Here is a 24,940-nt window from a genome sequence, read left to right on the forward strand (position 1 = left end):
AAATGGATATAATGAATATCAGATAAAGTGGTAAGTTCTTAAAATGTTATGTAGATCAGTTGTACTGGTTTTAGATCAAATACAGCAAAAACAACTAGAGACATGAAAATGTTTATTTATCAGGTGTGCAAAAATGTCAATATATTCAAAAATGTTATATTGAATTAAACAACATGAAACGAGAAAAAAAAAACACAAATACATGAGGGATCACCAACATATCATCTTTCATTGTCAATGCAAGTTCGAACTCTACGGTGTATCATGCTGACGAGAGCGCTTTCTTCCAGCTCCCCTGTCTGCTCAGGCTGTTTTGTATTTGCAGTCTTAAGACATTTTTTCCAACTCAGTCATTTGGGAGTGGAATTTGTGTGCAGCTCTCTTTTCCGGTACTCACCATGGCTTAACATCACTTTTTTAAGCTCCCATCTGGTTTTGCGTGAGAGTTCTCTGCTGTCCTGGTTTAACTAGAGTATTGTTGGGAGCCAAGCTTTGACAACTAACCACACCACAATGGCTGAGCCTTAGATTAGTAAAACACACCTCACATGGACCTGCAGAAAGTATCTAATGACCTAAACACTTACATCTCTAATGCTAGCTACCTTTGTGGTTCACCTTTCACTTGATCCCATTGCTCTGTATGTAGCCCTACACCACGGTTAAAGACTGCCTTGCGTACCTTTCCATTATAATGCACATACGATTCTTAGTTGGCAAAATGAATTTAAAATTCAGTCTTACATATTCTAACATGATCAACCTCACTCTGCACTGGACTTAATGCACGTGTTCCTTAGAAACCATTGGGTAGCAAATCTCATTTTGGCACTTGTGAATAATTAGGATTCAAAGGACCATAACTGTCTTAACTATTAGAAACCCCCTCCCAGATGAACATGTCTCAAGGGCTGACCCTGATCTGAATTTTACTTATTGTCAAATAATCCAATAAAAAGACAAAAAATGAAATGATCTTTCATATCAATGAGCTTAACTGTTGCCTCCTTATCATGAACATAGAGCCACTGTAATTTTTTTAATAATCAGTCTAATATGCACCATCATGCTGCAACTCACCAAATACCGTGTGGTCAACTGTAGAATAAATACAGTATTGACATTCACAATGAAGCACAAAGCTCTGCATATCGGGGAGCAGCAAGAAACAGTGATGATTTACCTCTAAGGGAAATAGAGACTCAGAGTCTGTTGGAGGTTGAAGGGCTTTTAAAATGACATATGAGCAGCAGCAGTAGCAGAAAGTGGTGATGCAGCAGGCAGCAGAAGAGTGGGCAGTGCTCTGAAAATTACGATTGGCTGCCATAATCAAAACTGTGCGCTTGATATAATACACTATTCACCCATGTTTTAGAGTACGACTTCATACAAGCTACACTGTTAATCTCTTTGAGGAAAAGGGTGAACCATTTTTTAATGGAACTATATATAGTATTCTTAAAAATATACATCTACATTAGGGACCAATGGGCTTGGCAGTGAGAGCGGGTAGGAAAGTCAGAAAGAGTTGAGAGATACTTGGCCTTTTTTATAGGATTTGTTGACAACAAGAAAAAAAAGAATCACGTCAGCCTCATCCTCTGAACTTGTATCTAAAACATATAGTATGGCCTTCTAGAGGAAGAATAACATCTGCTAATTTGCCCTTATCTACTTCTTTTTGTCTAAAGAAGTAGTCTCATTATTGCTTCAGGTTAGCTCGCTAAGACTCTTGGGGTAGTAAGTTGTAGTGACAAACTTTAAACGCTGATCAAACCTATGCTTTGCATTTGAGAATGGAAGAACCACCTCACTGTGTCTGATGAAACGCTTATAGTACAGATTCTACAAATCAACAAGATGAGGTCAGCCACTGCTCGTCAAATACGGTGTTGTGTATCATACTGTAGTTGCTTTAGTGGGGAATTCATGGACCTAAATGGCTTTTGTTACCATTGGTAGGCATCAGCAGCCTGTAGTGTAGACCTTTGGACAAAACAGGTTTCTCTAGTGGTCCACATTAGCTGTCAGTCCAGTGAGTCCCTGCGCTGCTCAGCCCCACTTGGTACTGGTAGGACGCATCCCGGATGGATAGAGTGCCTTGTGTTGGGTAAGCTGGGAAATCTCTGTGAGGCCGGAGAGGTGACCCTGGCTTTTTGTGGTACAGAGAGGGATGGCCTGACCTCTCTCTGGATCCTGGAACCGCTGGAGAGCACGATGAAGAGGAGGAGGATGAAGGTATGATGGGCAGACCTCGCTGGACCGAAGTGGAGTTGTAGACACCCAGGTCCGCCTGCGACCTCGACACCATGGACGATGTGGGATGGGGTACCACAGGCGTGACCGCGGCAGCGTTGGTGAAGTGGGCCGTGAAGGGCTGGTACGGAACACCCTCCACGCTATAGCGAGGGTAAGGCTGCATGGTAGCCCACATGTTGCAATTTATGGAAGGGGAGTTGGCCAGGTCATCTGTGTCCGCCGCCCCGGATCCAGACTCCGTGTCCATACTGCCATACATACAAGCTTCTCTAGAGGTGATGGCCTCAGTGCAGTATGGATGAGACAGTAGGGACGATTCATAAGAGGGAGCTGAACGGAAGTAGTGCTCCTCTGAGCCCACGGACGAGGTCTCCAGGTACGGCCGCTTACAGCCAAGCTCCAGGTGCCGGGCATTATCTGCAAATTGATACAATTAACTGCATTGGCTTTAAAGAAGAAGAAAACTTACTGGGCATGCCTTAATGTGCACAACCCTCTACGATTGCTGAACCATGACTGAGAAAATACCTCTGTGTTTGAAGCAGTGGTACAGAAGGCTGGGATCTCTGCTCTGAGAGAAATGGTTTGTGATGGGATCCTGGGGGTCGGAGTTAGACAAAGGAACCCCAGCCTCGTACTGAAAAGAGGACAGGACCTGAGGGTGCCCCGTTAGAGCTCCTGCGCCGAGCTTCCCTGCAAGGTGACTGTGTGACGAGATGAGCCTCTGACGAACCATGTTCTTTGAAATCACTGGATACTCTTTCCTATGGATCAGTCGTGCAAATAGAAAAGAAACAGTCAGTTTGCCGTGCGTGCCTACAATTCCACTAAACATGGTCTTTCAAAGAGACAAGGTAGACTCTTTTATCAGGACACATAAATAAACCCCTTGAAGTGCTCATTTATATACAGTATGTCAGGTTTACAAGAGAATTCCAGAGATCTATGGGATTCTATAGGATCAGTTTTACTTTGCTGGTTTCTTTTCCATGTAAACATACCCCTGTAGTCTTGAAACACGCAGATCCCCTTCTTCACTGCCTCGGAATCCCTTGGCAAATGGGTTGTTCTCTATTTTCAGCTGTGTGATCTAGGGAAATTACATTTCATAAAAGCTCTCATTCTATTTTTTAACAGAAAGCACTTTTTAAAAAAATGTATAGAAACTTTACATCTGTATTGTTGCCAGTTGCTGTACCTTGTGGTTTTGATACGAGGTCACAGAGATGAAGGCTGTCTCGTGAAAGACATGAGTACAATACGCAGTGTTCTTGGATCCAAAGGCATTGTTCTCATCAGCTTTGACTATGTGTAGCCTGGGCTGGTACTTGTGCATAGAGTTCAGGATGATCTACACAGGAGAAGAGGCCACACATTTCAAACACTCACATAACAGTCATTAGAGTAACGGTCAGAGAGTCAGCTGCTTGAATTAACATTACCTCTGCAAGGGATGTTACGTATTCACACCTTCCCAATAAACAAAAAATGACTGAATGGATTTCCTCAAAACTTTGTGGAAGGATGGGACATTAAAGTTTGGAGCTGACCTGGATAAAGAGGTGGACCCAGGATTATTTGTCTTCCCTTCTAAATTTAACATTTTGAGATAGGGTATATATATATTTAAATTTTTACAGAATTCTCAGGGACTTATTCATCGATCTTGATCAATAAAATCAGGCATATTTAGGGAATCGATATCTGTGACTGTGTGCAATTTGTTGTGCCTTGATTGAATTTAAGGCGACTGTTGGGCCTTGCATGTTCTCTACTGAGTGCCATTCTAGTTATTTGTTTTTCAGTGCTCCTTGGCAAGGGAAACCCACTGTACTGCCAATAAGAGATGATCCAATCTACAGTTATGATATGCTCTGACTGGGACACACTGAGTCAACGAGATGAACTAACTGAGAAAACTACTAACTAATTAAAGCTGATAAAATGTACAAATAGATAGATTTTATATATATATTTATGTGTGTGTGTGTGTGTGTATATATGGAAAATAGCCAGAGAGCTGGAGCTGTGTAAAGACTGTGTTTATGCCTATAAACTAGCTTCAGGGAGTTTTTTTTCTCCACAGTCGCCAAAGTGCTTGCTCATCGTGGGAACTGTTGGGTTTCTGTATAATTTTTTGAGGTCTTGATGCCTTGAGATAATGCACGTTATGATTTGGCACTATATAAATAGAATTGAATTGAATATGATGTATCTATTTGAACACTTTCAACTAACATGCATAGTATATGTTATCCCTGTTACTGTCTATTTCCTGCTAAATTCTGTGTTAAAATTGAGCCTTTCAAGCATAAATCAAATAGCCCATCGAACCGTTTCTCTACATCTTTCATCTCATCACACTTGATGTTGAATCTGTGTGTTGTGTGTCAGCGTAGCAGGTAGCATGTGTTGAACGCGTTTAGGTTGTTTCCGTGGCTACAGGTCGGCTCACCACCATCAGTCTGCTCACCGCAGCCTAGTGCTGTGCCCAGTGAAGCGTTAGCAACAGTAGTGGGGTCATCACTAGTCCAGCTCTGTCAACACCGATGAACATCAAGCTCTGCACCTCGGCTCCCCTCCTCCTTTACCAGACACTCTTGAAGAGCCTTCTCCTCTAGGAGGCTCGGGACAAGAGGCAAAGGTTGATGAGGGCAAAGGGAGCGAGGCTCAGGTTGAACACCAAACGGCCGCACTCACATGCTTCTGTTGCCGAGGCAGGCTGGAGACAGAGATAAGCCATTGGTTGGTTCACCAGAGGCTCTCTGTTGACCTTTGTCTGCTCTGCTGTCTGGCTGCTGTCTGAGGGTGATACTGGAGACTCTTGGATGACTGTCTGAATGCAGTTATCATAGAAGCCTTTCTTAGATCACTGAGGAGCTAAAGAGGGAATTTCCTTTCATCTTTCTTGATATTAAAACATTCAGACAGGATTATTTGCTTTGACTGATGTGCTTGACATGCGTTCTTCAGAAGACAATAAGAATTATTTATTACGAAAGAATATAATGACCCAAACCTGATGCCAGACAAGAACTTCAATATAGGATCAGATTATGTCCAATGTCTACATTTAAAAAAGATTTCTCTCTGATGATTGCTGTCCCAGAAACTTGGTCTGGCCCGGCTTAGGCTCTTTACTCCAGGTTACTAACATCTGTTTGCTCTCTGTAAACAACAGATTGTTTGTATTGCTGATGCTGAGCAATTTTGTTGTCATGACAGGAAGGTGGAGGGTGTGAGTTTGGTGAAATATAGAGATAAACAAATGATTTGGTTTTGAAGGACCTTGAGATATAAAAAAAAAAGTGGTATAGACCATAGAACACTGATTCTACAGTGTGAGAACCAACTACTCTATAAAGAGACTGGACTCTGTAGAAGGCAGATGTTCAGTCAGTCACTAAAAAGACTGCATAGCAGAAATGCCCAACTCAACAATTGTCTGCACTCTACCTCACAAAGCAGAACGAGCACAGAGGAAGAGTGAGGACTATAGTTCAATTATTCTTTCATACATATTCTATAAAATTTGTAATGAATGGGAGTTCCTCCACTCTCCTTCGAGAGGCACTGACCTTCTACACACCTCCTGGTCTGGGCGTCATCTGAGCTCGGCTTGGCCTCTAACTTGCTCTGTTCTCATTACTCGCCCTTATCACTGGCCAGGCACTCAACTCAACCTGACAGCGGGCCCCGCCACTGATCTGAGAGGTTATGAACCTAATGAGCCCGCCCATTGATGGTATGGCTTCAGACAAGTTATCCCCGAGTTCCCCTGGGGAGCGCTGCCACAGTCACACTCTTCACCTCCCTCTGCCTCCTCTCTCTTTCCCTCCATTCTCTATCCTGCACTGCTCCACGTTCCACCACAGATTTGAGATGTGACATTTTATATTGGAGTGTTTTAAATTGTTACCTAAACCTATATATAGTAATATATATAGTAATATATATTACTATATATAAAGTAATATATCTAAATAAAATACAAATAAAAAAAAAATATATACGTGCTACTTACTACTTACAAAAGTCTTGGAACATGGCAACAGTTCCCGGAACAATTGTAAAGCCCATTGAGTAGACACATTATTCAATTCCATATTAATCATATAATTTAGACTGCACTAGCCGTTTTCATTCCTGAACTTGTCTTTCATACATGAACAAAGCAGCAGGAGATTCTCCGTACAGACTCGTCCACAAAAACACAGAAATCTCTGGAGCGTTCAGGTGAGGGGGGGTGCAGCAGGCAGACACAGGATGTCACTTATTAATCGGCTGTGGAGAACACATGTTTTTGTTTACGGCACATCCACATCAGCATTGGCCCTTATCACCAAAAACTCTCTTGACATCTTTGTTGGTGTCTCTTTAAGTGTGTGGCACGGCTATTTCATTTTAAACTTTTCCTTCTGTCGCAATGTGAAAACGTCATCAACACACCCACTCGCTCGTCATAAATCCTGCGGAGGATCCCCTGCTGTGTAAATGGGCTCATTTGGACGAGGGCGTTTTTATTGTGGGGCTGGACAAAGTGTCACCACAGATGCAAACTATAGACAGCTGTTGCCATCCTCTCAGATTTTAGCCGCTGAACTTGTGAGTAACATTTTAACAAACCCAATTGGAAAGACGACAAAATATAAAGTAGGTACTCACATGCCCGAAAGGGTCCAGGTGATTGTTTGTTAGTTTGAGTTTCTGAAATGAGACCAGCTGCCTCATCCAGTGAGCTCCTGTGGCCGGAGAGTCTGGGTGCACATAGAGTCTCCCCGGCATTGCTGGCTCTGCCTTTCCAGCCACCATCCTATAAACAGATTAAGAGAAGTGCAGCAAATTTAGAAGGAGGAAGCAATGACAAACTGATATGTATTTGTATTTGTAGCTATATGTTACTGTTTTAAAGAGCCAGTGGCATTGTGTTTTTTAGGGAATACGTCTGTATACAGGATTAGGAAACCGCTGCTCTCAACCCTCACAGTATTAAATCCCCTAGACTGCAAGGCGGTGGCCTCTGCGAAAACATCATTACGAATTATGCCTCTCCAAGGTGTTGCTGAGGAACACCAGAACCCACCAACTGCAGGCCATGCCACAAGATCAGAAACAAGTCAGATGACTTCTTTCTGCTTTAGAGTTTGGGATCTTGTCAGCTTTTCCTGGCAAAACTTTTTCGTCCACCCATGAGTAGAAGGCAGTGCCAGCTCTTATGTGGTTCTGATGGATTGAGGACTCCAGAGTCATGACCCTCACATACACAGTCAACTGGAGAATGTTGAGTCCAATCCTGCAGCTTTTTCCTCTTTGACAAGTGTCTTACCAGTTCCCTGCAGCACGGAGCCACAGCCAAGGATGATCTGCAGTAACACTCCACTATCAGACTATGTCACACTTAGAAGATCTGCTCTGCTTTCATACACATACACTAAAATAATGAAGGTTTTCATATTAGATTTTGTCACGATGCCTCTACAAGAGAGCGCCATCAGAACTGTATAGGTAACAACCTATTTTAGATAATATTATCTTGAAAATGTCCTGACACATAAACAGTTTATTAAATTACCAACACATTGCCTCAGTGTGAACCCTGGACTGTTGCTGGTTGGTCAGCTTTGTTCATAACATGTGTTCACAGTGTGTTTCACACATTTGTTAATGTGCCCCAACAAAACTGTCAGCATCGCGCAATGACCAGCGATTTTAGTGTAGTACCAATGCAGGAAACGGTGTTCCCTCTATGTATTAAAATAAGGATGTCAAGGTCAGGTGGTGAACAGGCATGTGTTGTGTTAGACTTTTGTTGAGATTCCAGAATTTTCTTCTTGCCACAGATCTGCAATCAATGTGTTACTTAGTATAACTAAACGTAAATGTTACAACCCTGACTATACTTTCATCATATATATTCAATAAAAAACATGGTCAATCTTTCCCTTACATTTACCATATGCAAATATATTGCAGAGAGGAGGACTGTTAATGTAAACAATAATATGATTAACAGTAATGCAGGCTTTTGCAAAATAATACAATAGCAAAATTCTTCGACATTGGTAAATAATATGGCAGATGTATATAGACTATTCCTCTGTCTTTGAACCAAATCCTCGTACAGAACAACAAACACTGTGTTGAATTCACTCCATTTCCCAAGATTCTCTTGAGTCTGTTGCTTTAGAAGTGACTTGACTGAGAGTGGAATGAGAAACCAACCAGGAAATTCCTGGTTCACGTCAGTTCTCGTGATGAACCCTTTTTTAATCTGTGACAAACTGTGATGAGGATCAACAGTAGCACAGTCAGGAAATCACTGAACTGGCCCAATAATGTCAGTTATTCAACCATATGCTAATACTGGCTAAAATTAGACATCAGCTACTGGTCATACCATTCCAAGTAAAAGAAAAAACCCTGAACTGATTATGTGTGTGTTTAATTCATTATGAATTCAACTTTTCTACACTATTTAATTGAATTGGGCCAGATTCACTTGTGACCTGAGAAACTTACCACTTGTTATCACAGAACTTGTAGCGATGATCATCAGCTGGGACAATGTCAGTGAGTAGGATGTACTTGGTTTTGGGATTCATCCCAGCCACTTTGACCTTGTAGCTTGGAAACATCCTCCTGTTGGAGGAATGAACAGGGAAGTTGTTAGAAATTCTCACATTTATTGTGCAAAGCTTTAACAGTGTAAAATATTCTGAAAAAGGAGCTGACCTCAGCCAAACACTTTAGGAATTGATCTAATTAAATGAACCTGTTTTTATCTTCCTTAACATGGCATTTATTATTTATCTATGTTATATGCACATGGATGGGTCAAGTATATGTTGCTATATACTTACATGTATGATGCATATGAAATGACCTGCCTTTTTATTTGCAAAGTTCAAGGTGTAACAGAAAGGTTGTGTTCGTCTTCCTAATCCTGTGAGCCAGTTGTATGTGTTGGACGAGTGTAGTATCGGCACAGACACTGCAGATGAAGATCCGATTATCTCATTGACTGCAGATCACTGAAGTCCTTAAGGGACTGACACGAGCGAGGTCCCATACAGAGGTCAGTGGACTGAGTGACGGGCAGGGTGAGAAGCTGCCGTCTCTGTAACTTGAAATACCCTTTACCTGCAGAGTCATTTGATGGAACCTACTCCTACACAGATAATTCCAATAAGCACATTACAGCAGAGGAGCCACTTGCCAAAGCTCTTCTTGATGTTGACCTTACTGTCAGGATCTTCACGTCCTGGTAATAATTTGTGTCCATGCAGGCATTGATTTGGAAGAGGACTAAAATCCTCTCGGATCTGTGATTCTTATGTACCATAAAAATGTTGGCAACCCACTCTATCTTTCATCTTTTAAATGCCCTGAAACAAAAGACAGAATATGCTGATATAGCCGCCGAGGCTATAAAACACATGAAGAGAGCTACCTTTCCTGACCTCTCCTGGGAAACCAAAAACCTGTTCATCCCATCTGCACTAAAGAAAACTTTGCAAAGGGCTCTGTGCCTCCTTATAAAGTCCTAAGTGGTTTTTAATGGCACCCTGGATTGGACAACAGTTTAGACAGCAGACTTGTCATTGCTCAAGAGGCCACAGTCAAAAAGGCCTGCAGTTTATATGTGGGCGTTGCAACGTGTTTAAACATTGGAGAACACTTAAGTAAGCCTTGCATGTTTTTTCAGAGGGCGCCATGGCATCAAAACACCTATCTCCATACTTGTTGTTTAATGCGAATGCCTATCTTAAAACGCTCATATTGCTGTCACCATCTGATCATGTTACTGTAAAAACTCACTCACATAAGAGAGAGGCAGCGACTGAGAGAGAGAGAGAGAGAGAGAGAGAGAGAGAGAGAGAGAGAGGATAGGGATTGAGGGCAGGTAATTTAAATCTCTCTCTTAGGCTTCAAATCCAATCATTAGGAGAGATCAGTCGCGGTATCATCCTCACTGAAAGATGGCTAAATCCCAGAGGTGCATTCAAAACAGACCTCTGCTGATCTCTGGCTCCACTCGCATCATACAGACAGAGCAGATGGGGGACCGTGTCAACACATGAGGCCCTCAGATTTGTGTATTATGACTGTAACTACCAAGTGAGGGCCTCTGCTGTACCCCCCCATCAAATGAGTCTGTCCCGCCTATGCAGTCTATGGTCCCGCCACAGAGATGAAACCGAATCTCAGACACAAATGGATGTTGCTGAGTCTGAATGGTCCGTGGTTGTTAGTAAGATACTAACTTAGCTTGTCCAACTATCACATATGCTCTCAAGGTCTCACCACCAGGTTTGACCTTATAACAAAAGTATTGTTTCTTATAGCCACACTCAAAGTAGGGGACAATAATGTGCCATCATAGAGAGGGGTGAGACACAATGAATGAAAAGTATGGTTTTACTACTGCACACACAAAACTGACGGAAACACAGAGATGTGCCTCACTTGCTCACTTGTAAACCGTGTAATTGGGGGGTAGGGATTAATTGGATACAGCCCCACCAAATTTCCATCCATTTAACCTAGTGTATTAAATCATCACATACCTCAGCTGAATAATGATATTCATTTGAAACTATACATCTTTAACATCTTTTGGTGCTTTTAGAGTTGAGTGAACAAGAATTCCGGACAGTGCTCTTTAGTTCTTCGTTGTAGAGGTAATAGATCTATAACTTCTTCAAAACATTTACTTAAAAGATCATTCATTCACATTAATAATGCCACGTTTTTAGTCTGTGCTCCATGACAAGCTAATGTTCATGTAAGGAAGCACTATGGTGGCAAATCAATAGTTCTTCCTCACACTGTTTTAGGGCAACAGGACATGTAATGAGTCAGGTGGGGATTGTATAGGTTAGGGTTAGGTTTTGTTTAAGCAAGTAGCAGCGGTTATGCCTATCAAATTGTATTTGTATAGCCCATATTAGCAAATCACAATTTGTCTCATAGGGCTTAACAAGGTGTGACATCCTCTGCACTTAGAGATCAACAAGAGTAAGGAAAAACTACCCCAAAAAATCACTATTAACAGGGGAAGAAACATAGAAACCTCAGAGAGAGCCAGATGTGAGGGATCCCTCTCCCATGACGGACAGAAGTGCAATAGATGCTAAAAAAAGATTGAATGCATCAATTATAAAGCTCGATATTTTCATTCTCTGGACTTGCCCTTCTTCTTGATGGAGATCACACACAACAAAGCACAGGCTTAAGTGCAAATATAATATATCAGACTTCAATCTGCTCTTTCAGGACCACGGATAGCACCACTGAGACAGGTGTGCAAAACCGTTATAATCTTCAATATTTAATGGAAAATAATCACAACTTCCCATAGCACAGTGTGCTGTCGTCATATACATAAATGCAGACAGTTGTTTTCACGTGATAATGTTTTTCTATACTGCTTTACTTTACTGACATGTTAAAAAGATTGATATTTTAGTGTTGTAGCTGTGTTGTAGCGAAGAATATTTTCGCACCTGGATACAGACAGTTGACAATAAAGTGTATAAGGCCTGATGAACACTAGGGGATTTTCAACTCTTAACCGATTTTAAAAAATGAGAGAGACCATAAGCATAATGACAGATTTTACTGATTTTTAATATTATAATTGTCAGAATGCCCACACTAGACAATTTGAACATAACGTCAGACCACACACTTTGACGTTTGCAGGAAACAATTTAACAGCGGCAAATCCAGAGACTTTGGATGTCACAGAAACTCGTGTGATTATTCTTCTTTTTTTCATGGTCGATGGCAAACAACATTAAGGTGCATTACTGCCACCGTCTGAACCGGAGTGTGGAAAACTTGCGTGATTAAGCGTGACTTCATAGAAAAAACAAACATGGTGCAGGATCAATGTCGTCAGCTTGCTGCACTTGTCTGTGTTCTGTTTTAAAGCATAAAGGGGAAAAAAGAGGAAAAAAACTATGGATATAGTCATGGCTGAGAAGGTCGAGTTGGATAATGCATTTTGCAGCGAAAGCTGGAGGTGAGTTGGAAAGGTATTGTTGTTTTTAGAAGCAGCAGGCCTTAGTAAGTGTGCCGCCAACCCTTATAAGTCTCTGAACTCTACTGGATGAACATGATTCTTCAAAAGATATTCTCTCATTTGGTGTTTCATGATGTAGAGAGAGCTGAATAACATGTTGGGGACGAGAGCTGCTGACTGTGAAGGTGATTACCTCATTTTCATACTCATCAAACTGGGCTAGGGTTACTTGTGACCTATATGGACAGAGTTGAAAGGTCTGTTTTTGAAATGAATTCCACTACAGATGACAGATATGCCCGTACATGTAATTAGTAACGTATTCCATTAGACACTAAGTGAGTAACATTTTAAATAGTTTGGTTTACTTCAACTTTACCTTACATTATTATGAAACACTGTGAATGTGGCATTCACACAATACCGCTAAACTCTGATGTTTAGACTCACAAAAAGTGTGAAGACCCAGTTTTCCTTGACTTTAACTTATTCAAATATAAGTGATTTTACAGTTTCATAAACATTTTGTTTTTAAACAATTTGTTGCCTTGTAACAAACCTCTTAAAATAAATAGCACCAACAAGACTGTGTTTACTTTTGGTTTCCCCACAGCATCATACTGGTTCAAAACATTTAAATAACAATAACATGTAATGCAGCGCAGTGTGAGGAAGCAAGCTAACATAACAAAAGATCGCAGTTTTGATGGTTGTTTTAAAAGTTCCCACACATTTAGGTGGGTGTAAATATTATTGGATAGAACTACTTGGAAAAAAGTACAGTATATCATGCATGTTGTAAATTGGCTAAGGTTTGTTAACTTAACTTGCCTGCAATGCTAAGTAGGTAGGATAGCAGTAAGTAAGTTTAACTAAAACTAAAACTTTAATTTTCAAAGTGAATAATGAAGACTTTATTCTAAAAATGTATTCTAATTACCATCTATTTAAATAGTAACTGCTCATATACGTGCATGTGTGTGTGTGTGTGTGTGTGTGTGTGTGTGTGTGTGTGTGTGTGTGTGTGTGTGTGTGTGTGTGTGTGTGTGTACATATACATATATATACATATGGTAGTGTGACTAAGTGAGTGTAAGGGGAGTATGAGAAATGGAAGGTGCAGAGTGTATGTATGATATCAGTGTCGGTGTGTGTATGTGTATGTGTGTGTGTGTGTGTGTGTGTGTGTGTGTGTGTGTGTGTGTGTGTGTGTGTGTGTGTGTGTGTGTGTGTGTGTGTGTGTGCCAGCGTGCCAGCTGTTTCTCTTAACATTCCCACATGTTTCGGCCATTCCCTCTCTGGGAATCTCCAGTACCACAGTGAGATCAAACGGAGCGTTGAGGGGGGGATGATGAAGCGCTACAACCTAGCAGACTCAGCCTATGGTGGGCGCCGGATTCCTCTTATCAACCCGCCGCTGCTCTCTTGACGGGCTGTGTACAATGAGGGAGAGTGAGGGAAGAGCTTGGCTGGGTGCTTTGAAACGGGAGGATTATGCCTGGACAATGACACTCACAATAACAAGTCTTCTAGGCTCAGCTAGGTGCTGCATGGGAGTGGGCTGAGCTAGTTTCATCTCGGAGTGTCGGGAACATGTGGGATCCCCTGAGTGACAGCAGGGTTCCTCTGCATCTGTGTCTCCTCCCGTGCCACCTCTGCACTGACCCCTCCTCACATGACAAAGCAGTGGATCCCAAACCTTTTTTTTTAAACCACGGAACACTTGAAGTTCAAGTTTTGGTTTTTTAGGGTTTTCTTTACAACAAGTTGATCATGAAGGTCGCCGGTTTTAGTGTTGTTGTTATTATTTTTTCTTTTCATCACATTTGCTCTAACATTTTCACATGAAACACTCATTTAACATTGTTTCCTAACCCTTCATTCATGTTTGCAGTATAACAATACCAGATGTGTACTATTGTGTACCGTGTGACTCCAGGTATAATTATCCTCCAATAATATATAATTTGTATCTATGTAAAAAGTACTGGTTGGGATTTGCATTACCAACCAGTCGTACATGATATTCACATTTGCTATTTCTTAAAAGCAGGTTTTTATTAATATATTAATACGATTTCATTAAGTTAATAAAAAAATATATATTAATGCAACTTTGCATTTTATTTGGTGAAATTGTATTCATATTTGCAGTTAATAAATGGAAATAAACTATTGTGAAGCAGTCTTGGACACACAAATGCATCCGCCAGTGAAAGCAGGATGAGTGATCACAGTATTGTTAGCTTTAACCATAGTTTGGAACAAACGTAAATCATTTTTATCATGACCAAAACCACACTTGTGCCCAAATTTACCTTTTAAATTGTACAAAAACTATATTTTCGTTTGTTTATAAGATTTCAACAGTTCATCTCATTATTTCAATCTACAGTAGGAACACCTCATTTATTAGCAGGCACTCACAGGTTATGTCTTTAGGACGTGTCCTGTCAGAAACACATCCCAAAGGCACAAACCTTCAGACACGACTGCAAACATCACAAAACATTGTTAACTGTGACTGTCGGCAGCTCGAACTGACAGTCACTTCATCATGTGATGTTTACAATGACTCACATAACGTTTTGACAGGGCTCCCTCGCACAGGCTCTCTGCTCGCATCAGACTCAGCACCCTGCTGATCAACACTGCCACTTCAGCCTGACCGCTCCGTTTTCACTCTTTCCCCTTGACCTTTGACCCTTTTCTGTTGGTTATGTTCAGATTTTACTAAAGGGTCCAATTGCCAGGATGCTGAATGTGACACCTCGGCATTGCAAGCCTCAGCTGCATGGTGGCATGTGGCGGTACGACTGATCAGAGGGCTGTTAAACACGTCTTCATTAAGTGCTTTCAGGCGCCAGCATGCATGGGGACTGGGACCCCCCCCAAGAGGTTATTGGTAATCAACATAAAACCAGATCACTTTGTTTATAGCCCTTTAAAATTTCACAAGAGAAGAAAACATTTCACAGTCTATGGCTGAACTGTGTAAAGACTTGAAGACAAATTTATGCTCTGGTGAGAAGTTGCCGATGGAAAGTTTTTCATTTGAAAGGATCTGGAGAGATAAAATGCTGAAGAGCTAAACTGCTCATTTGTAAATATGTCTCCAAAGATCATTGTGCTGAAGCAGATAGTTACACAACATTTAAACATCTCACTAAGCCCTTTCACAACACTTGAAACTAAGGCTTTGGTAGTTATGCAGTTATTCAGAGGTTACTGGTGGAGAAGACAGACTGGGGACTGCCCGGACTTCTTGACATGGTTTCATCTTCTCCAGTCAGCAGATATTAAAGCTCCAAAGCTCCTGCTGTACTACTGTTACTACTGGTGCAATGTATATTTGTAGTACTGTCTCCCTTACTGCGTACACACACACACACACACACACACACACACACACACACACACACACACACACACATGCTTTTTTCTATTTTGTTATCTGCACTGCTTTGTGATACAATCAAATTAATAATTAAGTATTGTAAATAATTTGGCTTCTGCTTAATGATTTACAATCTGACTCTGATTACAGAGTAAACCGATCACTGTTCACCTGGGTGATATCAGAGATTTGACAGAATTATATTTTATGATACATTTGCTATTTTTATTATTATTATTATTATTGTTGTTGTTGTTGTTGTTATTATTATCTGAACATTATTGGATATCTGTACAATGAGTGGAAATGAAAAATGTTTTCACTGAGGAATGTTCATATACAGGATCCCTGTGCTCTCACTGCCAAAGACTAATGAGCCCCATAGTAGATTGGTAATGTACCAAATAACGGTCTCCGACAGACACTGATTCCAAATATCAACATGTGACTTTTCTGTCCCACTCACATCATGCTCTGCTCAAACATCAGATTTAATGTAACTGGGCTACGCCAACATGCCCCTTTCAACATTACCAAATATCTTATAACAAGGTGAGCAGCTCTACATGCACTATTCATAACACACCTGAATAATTCATATTATTCATTCTGAGTTTGCTGTTGATTCAGAGTTTCTGTGACCTTCAGAGCAGCAGCACAGCCGCCACTGCTGCTGACTGGCTGTAGGTGAAAGCATACAGGTTCCCAGCACAGCTGCATAGCTGAACCACTGCACAGCCCTTCAAAGGGCTTTAAGGATTGAGAGCCCACTTTATCAGATGGACAAGGGAAAGCCCATCTCTCACAGTTATGCAGCATTAAAGAAAAAATGTGGTGACCTTTTACATTTTTTACTGTAAAAAAAACCATCCCATGGGGAAAGAGAGGCGGAGGTCGATTTAAGAGTCTACTCATTCTCTGGTTAATGTCCACAGGCCTCACCATCTAATCCTCAGGTCGCATTAAATCCAACAAGCCAAGCAGTCATTTGTGTTTTCAATTATGAAGTCAGTGCTGCAGGAACCATCTGTCTCTTCCTGAAAGACAAACCTATAACTGCGATACGTTTCTAATAGCTGTCGGAACAGATGGTCACAGAAAGGTTTGATACTCATTTTGCATAATTAAAACCAATACACTTAACCTTTAATTTTCATGTTCCAACACATAACCTACTTTTAATATGTTATTTGACTAACAATGTAACCCAACAACATTTTCTTGGTGAAATTACAATGGAGCTCTTTTTTTATTACATCACTATTTGAGGTTAGTGGTTAGTTTTATTGTTGAAATGTATTATTTTATTTGGAGCAACATCGAACTGAACCTAATATTTTACAGTATGAAACACTATATATACATAAATAATATCAATATATACTAGTATAATATACTGTAGTCGATCGTGGCTCAGGAGGTGGAGCGGAGGTAGAGCGGGTCACTAACCAGAAGGTCAACAGTTTGATCCCAGTCTCCCCAATTCCACACACTGAAGTGTCTTTCGGCAAGACACTGATCCCCAAATTGCCTGACGGCTGTGCAAAACTGTATTGTAAAGTCCTTTGAGTGGTATATAGATAAATAAATAAATAAAATAAAAAATAAAAAATAAAAATTTAAATATATATATATATATAAACATACAGATGTAAATATACATACACACACATATGTGTGTGTGTGTGTGTATCATATAAAAGATTACCTACTAAGTACAATTTCTCAGGTGCTCTACATAAGTACTTAGTTTGGTGGTAGCCTACTTTACTTGAGTATTTTTTTATTATTATATTATTTATCTGATTATAGTCAGTAATTAAGATTTTGCATTTAAACATTTCTACACATTTTGTTCAGTGCATCTTTGTTAAACTTTTGAATATGGGTCATTACCTGTAACAGATTATTTGATGTTAAAGTGGAAATCTTATTCACTCCTGGTTGATTTTACAACACCTGAAAATCAACAGCTGATGTGGTTTAATTCGACAGGACAGAGAAATGTGGGGGCAGCAAAACAAACCACAACAGAGGTCAGGCAGTGATTGGCCTTTTTCCATCATTCTGAGAGAAACTGTGATCTGATTTTATTCTGCACACATCATGAGTGTGTGAGCAGCAGGGCGCAATGAAAGGAGCAGAGCAGCTGTCTGGGAAGCTGGAGGTGAGCAGTCTGTCGCCTGCAGCTCTTCATCCAACGGCTCAGTGTGGCTGCTCCTCACTGATCCATCACTGCCTGACACATCTCACACTGATCTGCTCAGAAAAATGACTTGTCTGGGTTTGTCGATGTATTTTTGATGAACGATGGGGTTGAATATTAGCTCACTGACAATACTTTGCATTTTCTGTAATTATTTAATGATAAAAGTCAACGTGTGGTTCACCATTAAATGCTTTTAACGTGAAGCTGCCAAATTGCAAACACGTTGAAACACTTTCACCAGTGGGTCGGTGGCTTAATCACCACTGTGTTACTTAATCAGTTAGAGGTAGTGACACTGGTTTAAATAAAAGTAGTAGGAGTAGAAGGTCTGAATTCTTCCACCACTGATTATTAAAGTAATTTCTAATGATGGAATTAAAAGTTCAGATACACACACATTTTCACTTTGGCTTTTCTAGTTACATTGACAAACATTTCTTTTTCTCCTTGATTTAGAAATGTCCCCAAAATTAGTATTTCAAATTAAAACTAAGAGCAAAGTGACAAATGTTGAAGCTCAAAATAAGTAGTGATTTTCTGTCGTTATGTGATTGATGATGATGATAGATGTTGTGCTGCGTTACTAACCTGCCTGCTTTAGTAATGATCATCTCTGTGCCGGCCTCGTGGAACTTCTTCCACAGCTCCCGCTCATGAAGGATGACCTTAATGTTCTCAATGTTCTGAGCGAGAGAGTGAGAGAGAGAAAGAGAGAGAGAGGAAATCACTGTGACACTCTACACAAACCAAACCATCACCACAACCTATTACAAATAAGGTGTGAAGAAAAACACATCGTGAAATATCAGGATATAAACACGTGCTGAACAATTCATAAAATCAACCGTAGTTCGTGTCACATTAAAAATCCACATTTTATTGACTGAAATAATTTATTTTGGGGGAGGTTCATTTAACACTTCAGAAATCATCAAAACACAAACAAGACCTGATTGATTTGTAATTTTAAAATCCCAATCAACAGTCCCTCCATTGAATGAGCTGTCTAAAGAATAATTCCTCAATAATTCAGTCATAGGAAGCATCTGTGTGTGTTTGGGACATTAGGTCTCCATGTGTGTACCTGGTCAGGCTCATTGGAGCTGGGAATGGCGGAAGCTGTGGACAGGCCCAGTCGTGGCTGGTGTGGGAGGAGATCTGTCTCCACACCGGTCTGGACTCGGCTCATACATTCATCCGTCACAGCTGAAGCCTTCTCCTGCAGCATCTCTGCAGGATTAGAGAAATATTCAGCTGTCAGACGTATCAGTGAGGAGCTGTGACAGCGCAGAGAAATGTCCGCTGTACATCAGGCCTGCCATGTGACACTGATCAGACGCAGACTCGCCAGCGCCAATAATACATGTTATGGATCCCATACCATCGTGGCAGCTAAATGTGGTTACCTCAATATCACCAAGCTCTGCTTAAACAACCATATACAGTATACAGCCTATGGACCGATACATGTTGAGTACAGACACTCTGAGCTGTTAAAGTGACATTTTAAAATAATCTGAAATGTTGTTAGCCTTGAAGCAGGAGTGTAAATATAAAATGTGAACCTCTTTTTTCCAAAATTCGAAATTAATTCATAATCATTTAAATTTTTTACTGAGAATAAAAACAAGATGATTTATATGTACTATATGTAATAATGATGACAACAAAAAATGTACATTTGTTTAAGAAGCATTGTATGAACATATACAAATATATGTATAAAATACATCATATACATGAGAACAATTTTGATTATTGATCTGTCATTTTTATTTTATATATTTACACATTCAATAACCTTTCAATGCCATTTTACTCTCTTAATCTACAATTAGTTAAAAACATGTACAATTTTACTTTTAATTAATAATTATAATACCATAATTTAATACTTAATAATGTTTAATTCACTTTATCTCTATCAGTACATAGACACACACACACATAAGTTATGTCTTCATTTGCATTAATATTTCTAAACCATCAAATGCGGACATAAAAATCCTGCATTTCCTTTTCTCTCAGCTACATCGCCATATGTTTGTTATAGATTTATTTACTCAGTTGTTTTAATTGACTAAAACATGGAAAATAACTTGTGTTAAATTGATCAACATAATGTTTTGGGTGGCGTATTATTTACCTGTTAACGTGACAAAATGGTTGAGATGGATGTGAAGGGAAACCTCGCGTTCAACCGAACATGAGCACCAGGTTAACACCGTCTCCTGCTCTCCTGACTCAAATGTGTGTAATTTCAATTGTTACATTCGACACACACATCCCACATATTAGGAAATAAACTACGCAAAATCCCTCATCAGATTTCAGATATTTAAATATAATTAGTGTAATACTCAAATCATAATGACATACAAATATAATCATCATTTTTAAACAAATGTTTGGAATTTGGGTGGCCTCTGTTAATTGTTTGTGGCTCATTTTAAATCTTAAGAATAAACTTTCTATTCAAAACATAGCTCCCATGATGCAATGGGGCAAACATTTCACTGATCAGTGCATCATTTTTCTATTAATTTGTTCCTTAAGAAATTGTATAGGAACAAAAGTCATGAAGAAGTTGTGAATTTTACTGATCCGTAAAATCGAATACATTATTCAGAGAATCCCGACATCTCATTACCATCTCATCTAAGCATGAGCCCACACACACACACACACACACACACACACACACACACACACACACACACACACACATACACACATATAAACCCTGATCTAAAGAGCATATCGTGGATAAAATATCAAACCTGGTAGCCCAGTATTAAAAACAGTGGCAAACTAGGCGGATTATGATTTTTTTTTACAGGAAAGGAACAAAGACGAAGAAAAAAATCCGGTGATAGTAATTTAGCCCAATGGAGGATATAAAGTCTTTATCCTTGTCATTATGTTGATGGTTCTATGTCCCCCCCCCGTCTCTCACACCTACAGAACCACTGCAGATTGTCTTCCACACTGTTTCATCAAACACCATCTCTGTCTGTGTCTCATCCTGCTGCTGCTGCTGCTGTCCCTCACGCACTCAAGGGTTCTCTACACACACTGTTCTCTTGAGTTCTGCTTAAATTACTTCTGCTCAATAAAACACATTTGTTTCATTGAAAATACTCATGTGGCATGAATTTAAAAGTGTTGCAGCACGTCAAAATGAAATATTTCATTATGTTGATGATCATTTATCTTTCTGATCATGTTGCAGCTACTGTATTTGAGACTTACTCCTCTATAATCTTAATAGTCTTCTCAATTATCTTAACTACCAATCTTGCTAAAAAAAAAAGACAAAAACTACCGACAGCATGTGAGAGTAAAACCTGTTGCTTTCCTCTCCCTGCTCCTGAAACCTCAGCGGTGTTCATTCCTCACCGAGGATGAGGGCCTGTAAACACAGAGTGGCCACTCTCTTAGCCATGAAAGTGGAGAGGCGGTGTCCAGTGTAAACTGATGGAGACATCTTTGAAAGCTAATAAAGATAAGGGCTGACAGAGAAACTGCTCTTTTTTTACAGCGTGAACCTGGGCCTTTCACTTCTCCTGTTTAGCTGAGAAGTGTGAGCTGGAACCAAGTTTCCGTTCCCTGTCGCTGTGGACATGAAGGGCACACACTCCATCACGTGATACCTGTCAACACTAGCAACAAGTAAATATAGAAAATCAGTCCTGACATCACTATGTGCATATACAGTGCCTGCTGTTTGTACTGTAAGAAATCTTTGCTTCAAATGAATCTGCTTGTAAAACATCCCAACGCACTAGCAGAAGAAGCCCATGCAGCGCCTTTACAGAAGTGACAAACGGTAATGCTCCTATGCAGATGTGGAAAGTCTGGAAAAATACAGCGGATGAATTTCCACGAAACGATCCCTGGTGCACATTTGACTACAAATTTCATGTAAAGATCCATTTTCAATATTGGTGGTGAAGGTCACCATCAGCTTGCAATAAATTCTGTACTGAACATATTATTTCAGTTGAGCAGAAAGCAGGACAAATGCAAACAAGTCCAAAAACCTCAGCAGACAACAGAGTGTTGTCAGATGAAGTTTGTTCTGAGAGAGACATGGGTGAGAAATTTCAATCTGCCGCCATTTTGTGTGTGTGTGCAGCTCTGATGCCAGGAGGCCTGAGCATCAAACACTGAAGGCTTTTGGGTCAAACTAACACACAATAAAAGCATTTAAACAAATACATCTTCCAGTTTGACAGTATTTCATTCCACCTCATTTACAATTCACCTGTTGTAATGATCGTCTGTATGAGACACATTAAATGTGAGGCCTGAAACTGAATCCACCAACATTACTGACTCATGTGATGGTCATGGAAACTCATGTACTGACTTCAATTCCTATCAGAGTTGACTTTCCAATCCTGCTCCATAAAAGAAAAATATTAAAACCCAGTGACTTGTCCAGCGCTGCTTTGAGATAATTAAGAAAAGAACATGAAAAATTCCAACATCAACTAACACCATATATATATATTGTTTATATGGTGTATATAGTATTTTTTGTAAAGTAAGTAAAAGTAAAAGTAAAACATAAATTGAAAATCTGATTTTAAAATATTTACACTCTTATTTTGATAATGAATAACAGTAACGCAATAAAATGGAAAAACCAACTCCTCTTGATTTAAAATATTTCATAATAATAATAATAATAAAAAGAATAATAGGAAATTAATTTGTTGTCTAAATAATACAGTGTTATTGCCATCATAAAATCACAAGAAATGCGGCTGTACATCTGTAAATTAGAGCAATATTTGGCATGGCAAGATTATTATGTTATATGTTTATTTCATTCATCGACCAAACAAAACAATTTAAATGCAAACAAAAAATCTCAAATCTTGACTGAAAGGAGCATCAAGAAGAATAATCTATATAATCTGCCCCTGTTTCACAAGACATTAGTGAAGAAAGCAAATAGTTCAATAAATGTTAGAATCAGATGTAAAGAAAAAGTAGTTCCAGTTTACTTCTCTGCCTCCGTGTTTCTGTCCATCACTGTCACTGAACCCTTCCACAGCACAGAGACAGGAGCAGTGTCTCACCGCCTGACACATGTGTAGCCAGCCTGTAACCAGCCTGTAACCAGCCTGTAACCAGCCTGTAACACTGTCTGTAACCAGCCAGCAACACAACCTGTAACCAGCCTGTAACACTGTCTGTAACACAGCAGACTGTAACACTGTCTGTAACCAGCCTGTAACACTGTCTGTAACACAGCAGACTGTAACACTGTCTGTAACCAGCCTGTTACACTGTCTGTAACCAGCCTGTAACCCAGCAGCCTGTAACCAGCCTGTAACCCAGCAGCCTGTAACCAGCCTGTAACCAGCCTGTAACCAGCCTGTAACCAGCCTGTAACCAGCCTGTAACCAGCCTGTAACCCAGCAGCCTGCCTGCAGCGCTGTTTACTAACAAGCAGATAATCAGTAGATAATCGATGAGCGCAGCAGCTAATCAGCGGCTCGTCTCTACTGTACCTCCCGCACTCAGTCATCTGCTTAAATCCATCCCCCGCACAGCGGCTCAGTGTTCAGCGGCTCAGCAGCGGCTCAGCAGCGGGACGCTTCGCTCCCTACGGCGCCTGCACGTGCTCCTCTCGGGGCGTCTGTCCTCGGAGGCTCCGCAGGCTGCGGCCGCGGCTGTCCGCTGGAAGTGTCTCTGCGTCGGGCGGTGAGACGCTGCCTTAGTGCCTTTCAGCCTCTCCAGCACCGAGCTGCGCTCTGCGCCTGTGCACTGCTCCCTCAATCTGACTGGGGGACTCAGTGGGGTGTTCTCTTGGATTCACACACACACACACACACACACACACTCACACACACACACACACACGCACACACACACACACACACACACACACACACACACACACACACACGCTCACACACGCACACACACACACACACACACACACGCACACACACGCACTCACACTCACACACGCACACACACACACACACACGCACACACATGCACACACACACACACACACACACACACACACACACACACACTGGTACACGGTGGAACAGGCTCCACTCAGGTTGTTCAGCCCCTTGATGTGTGAGGGCAGCGGGGGGAACCTGATGTGTCCCCCTGCTTCTCTCCCCGCCGCGGCCCTGACGCTGCTGCGGCCCTGAGGAGCCTCTCCGGCGGCTTCGGTCCCGACAGAGCTCATCCTCATCCACCAGTGACTTCAACAGCCCGATCCCAGGTTAAGGTCACCAGGCTGCACTATAGGTCAGGAGAGCCTGTTCCCCACCGGGTGACCACACACTGCTGTTTAAAAGCGGGATGCACGTGGTAAAAACCACTGTTCACATGTGACGGAATTTATTTCACCTTTATAAAGAACCATGGTTACTTCAGGGAAGGAAATGACTCCAGCGCTCATCAGCTAGGCTCTAGAATAAAGTAGTCCCAAAAAAGGCCTCCACATTTTACACATCAGCAAGTACCCCCATCAGAATCTGATTTAAAATACAGAAACAATCTGCTCCCAATGAATAATCCCGATATCGCTCTCAGCATTTTGAATCGACATGTAGAATAACCTGCCAACGACCAACACGATTGTTTAAAAAAGTCTCTCTTAATATAGCTACTTAAATAAAAATTAAAATCAGTCCACCATAAAATGTATACAATGGTGTATATGCTGCTTTAGACTAAAGCACAGTTATTTCCCTATGTTTACAGCGAAGTCTTGTCCTCCGTGTGTTGCCCTTTATTAACATGGAATTAACATGAAGCGCTCTGAAGCTGGAAACACATGAACCTTCCAGGATTATTTGTTCAAATGTTTCTCTTCATTATTGGTTTGGTTTGACTTCGATCCTCAAAAAGGAAACGTGTAGGCCCACAAACCCGCAATAACCTGCACGGATAATAAATAAATGAATACAAAAAAATAAATGGAGTTAATAAAATTACTACAACTCAAATAAATCTGGATTATAATTTGTCTCCCCCGTTAAACCTCTCTGCTAAATAAAATCGTAGT

At 40.6% G+C, this 24,940-nt stretch overlaps 1 protein-coding gene across 1 annotated transcript; it reads right to left on the bottom strand.

Annotated features, from left to right (window-relative positions):
- Positions 1-1,099: 1,099 nt before the first annotated feature.
- tbx4 (T-box transcription factor 4) lies at positions 1,100-23,708 on the bottom strand. The gene is made up of 9 exons (XM_034605319.1): positions 23,418-23,708; positions 18,977-19,122; positions 18,481-18,575; positions 8,779-8,898; positions 6,925-7,072; positions 3,458-3,610; positions 3,261-3,349; positions 2,788-3,023; positions 1,100-2,676 (listed from the first exon to the last, which is right to left on the bottom strand). The coding sequence occupies exons 2-9, from the start codon at positions 19,118-19,120 to the stop codon at positions 2,021-2,023; spliced, it is 1,641 nt and encodes a 546-aa protein (XP_034461210.1). The 5' UTR covers positions 19,121-19,122; positions 23,418-23,708; the 3' UTR covers positions 1,100-2,020.
- Between the last annotated feature and the right edge of the window lie 1,232 nt (positions 23,709-24,940).

Source organism: Hippoglossus hippoglossus, chromosome 13 (assembly GCF_009819705.1).
Source record: "Hippoglossus hippoglossus isolate fHipHip1 chromosome 13, fHipHip1.pri, whole genome shotgun sequence".
Taxonomy (NCBI): domain Eukaryota; kingdom Metazoa; phylum Chordata; class Actinopteri; order Pleuronectiformes; family Pleuronectidae; genus Hippoglossus; species Hippoglossus hippoglossus.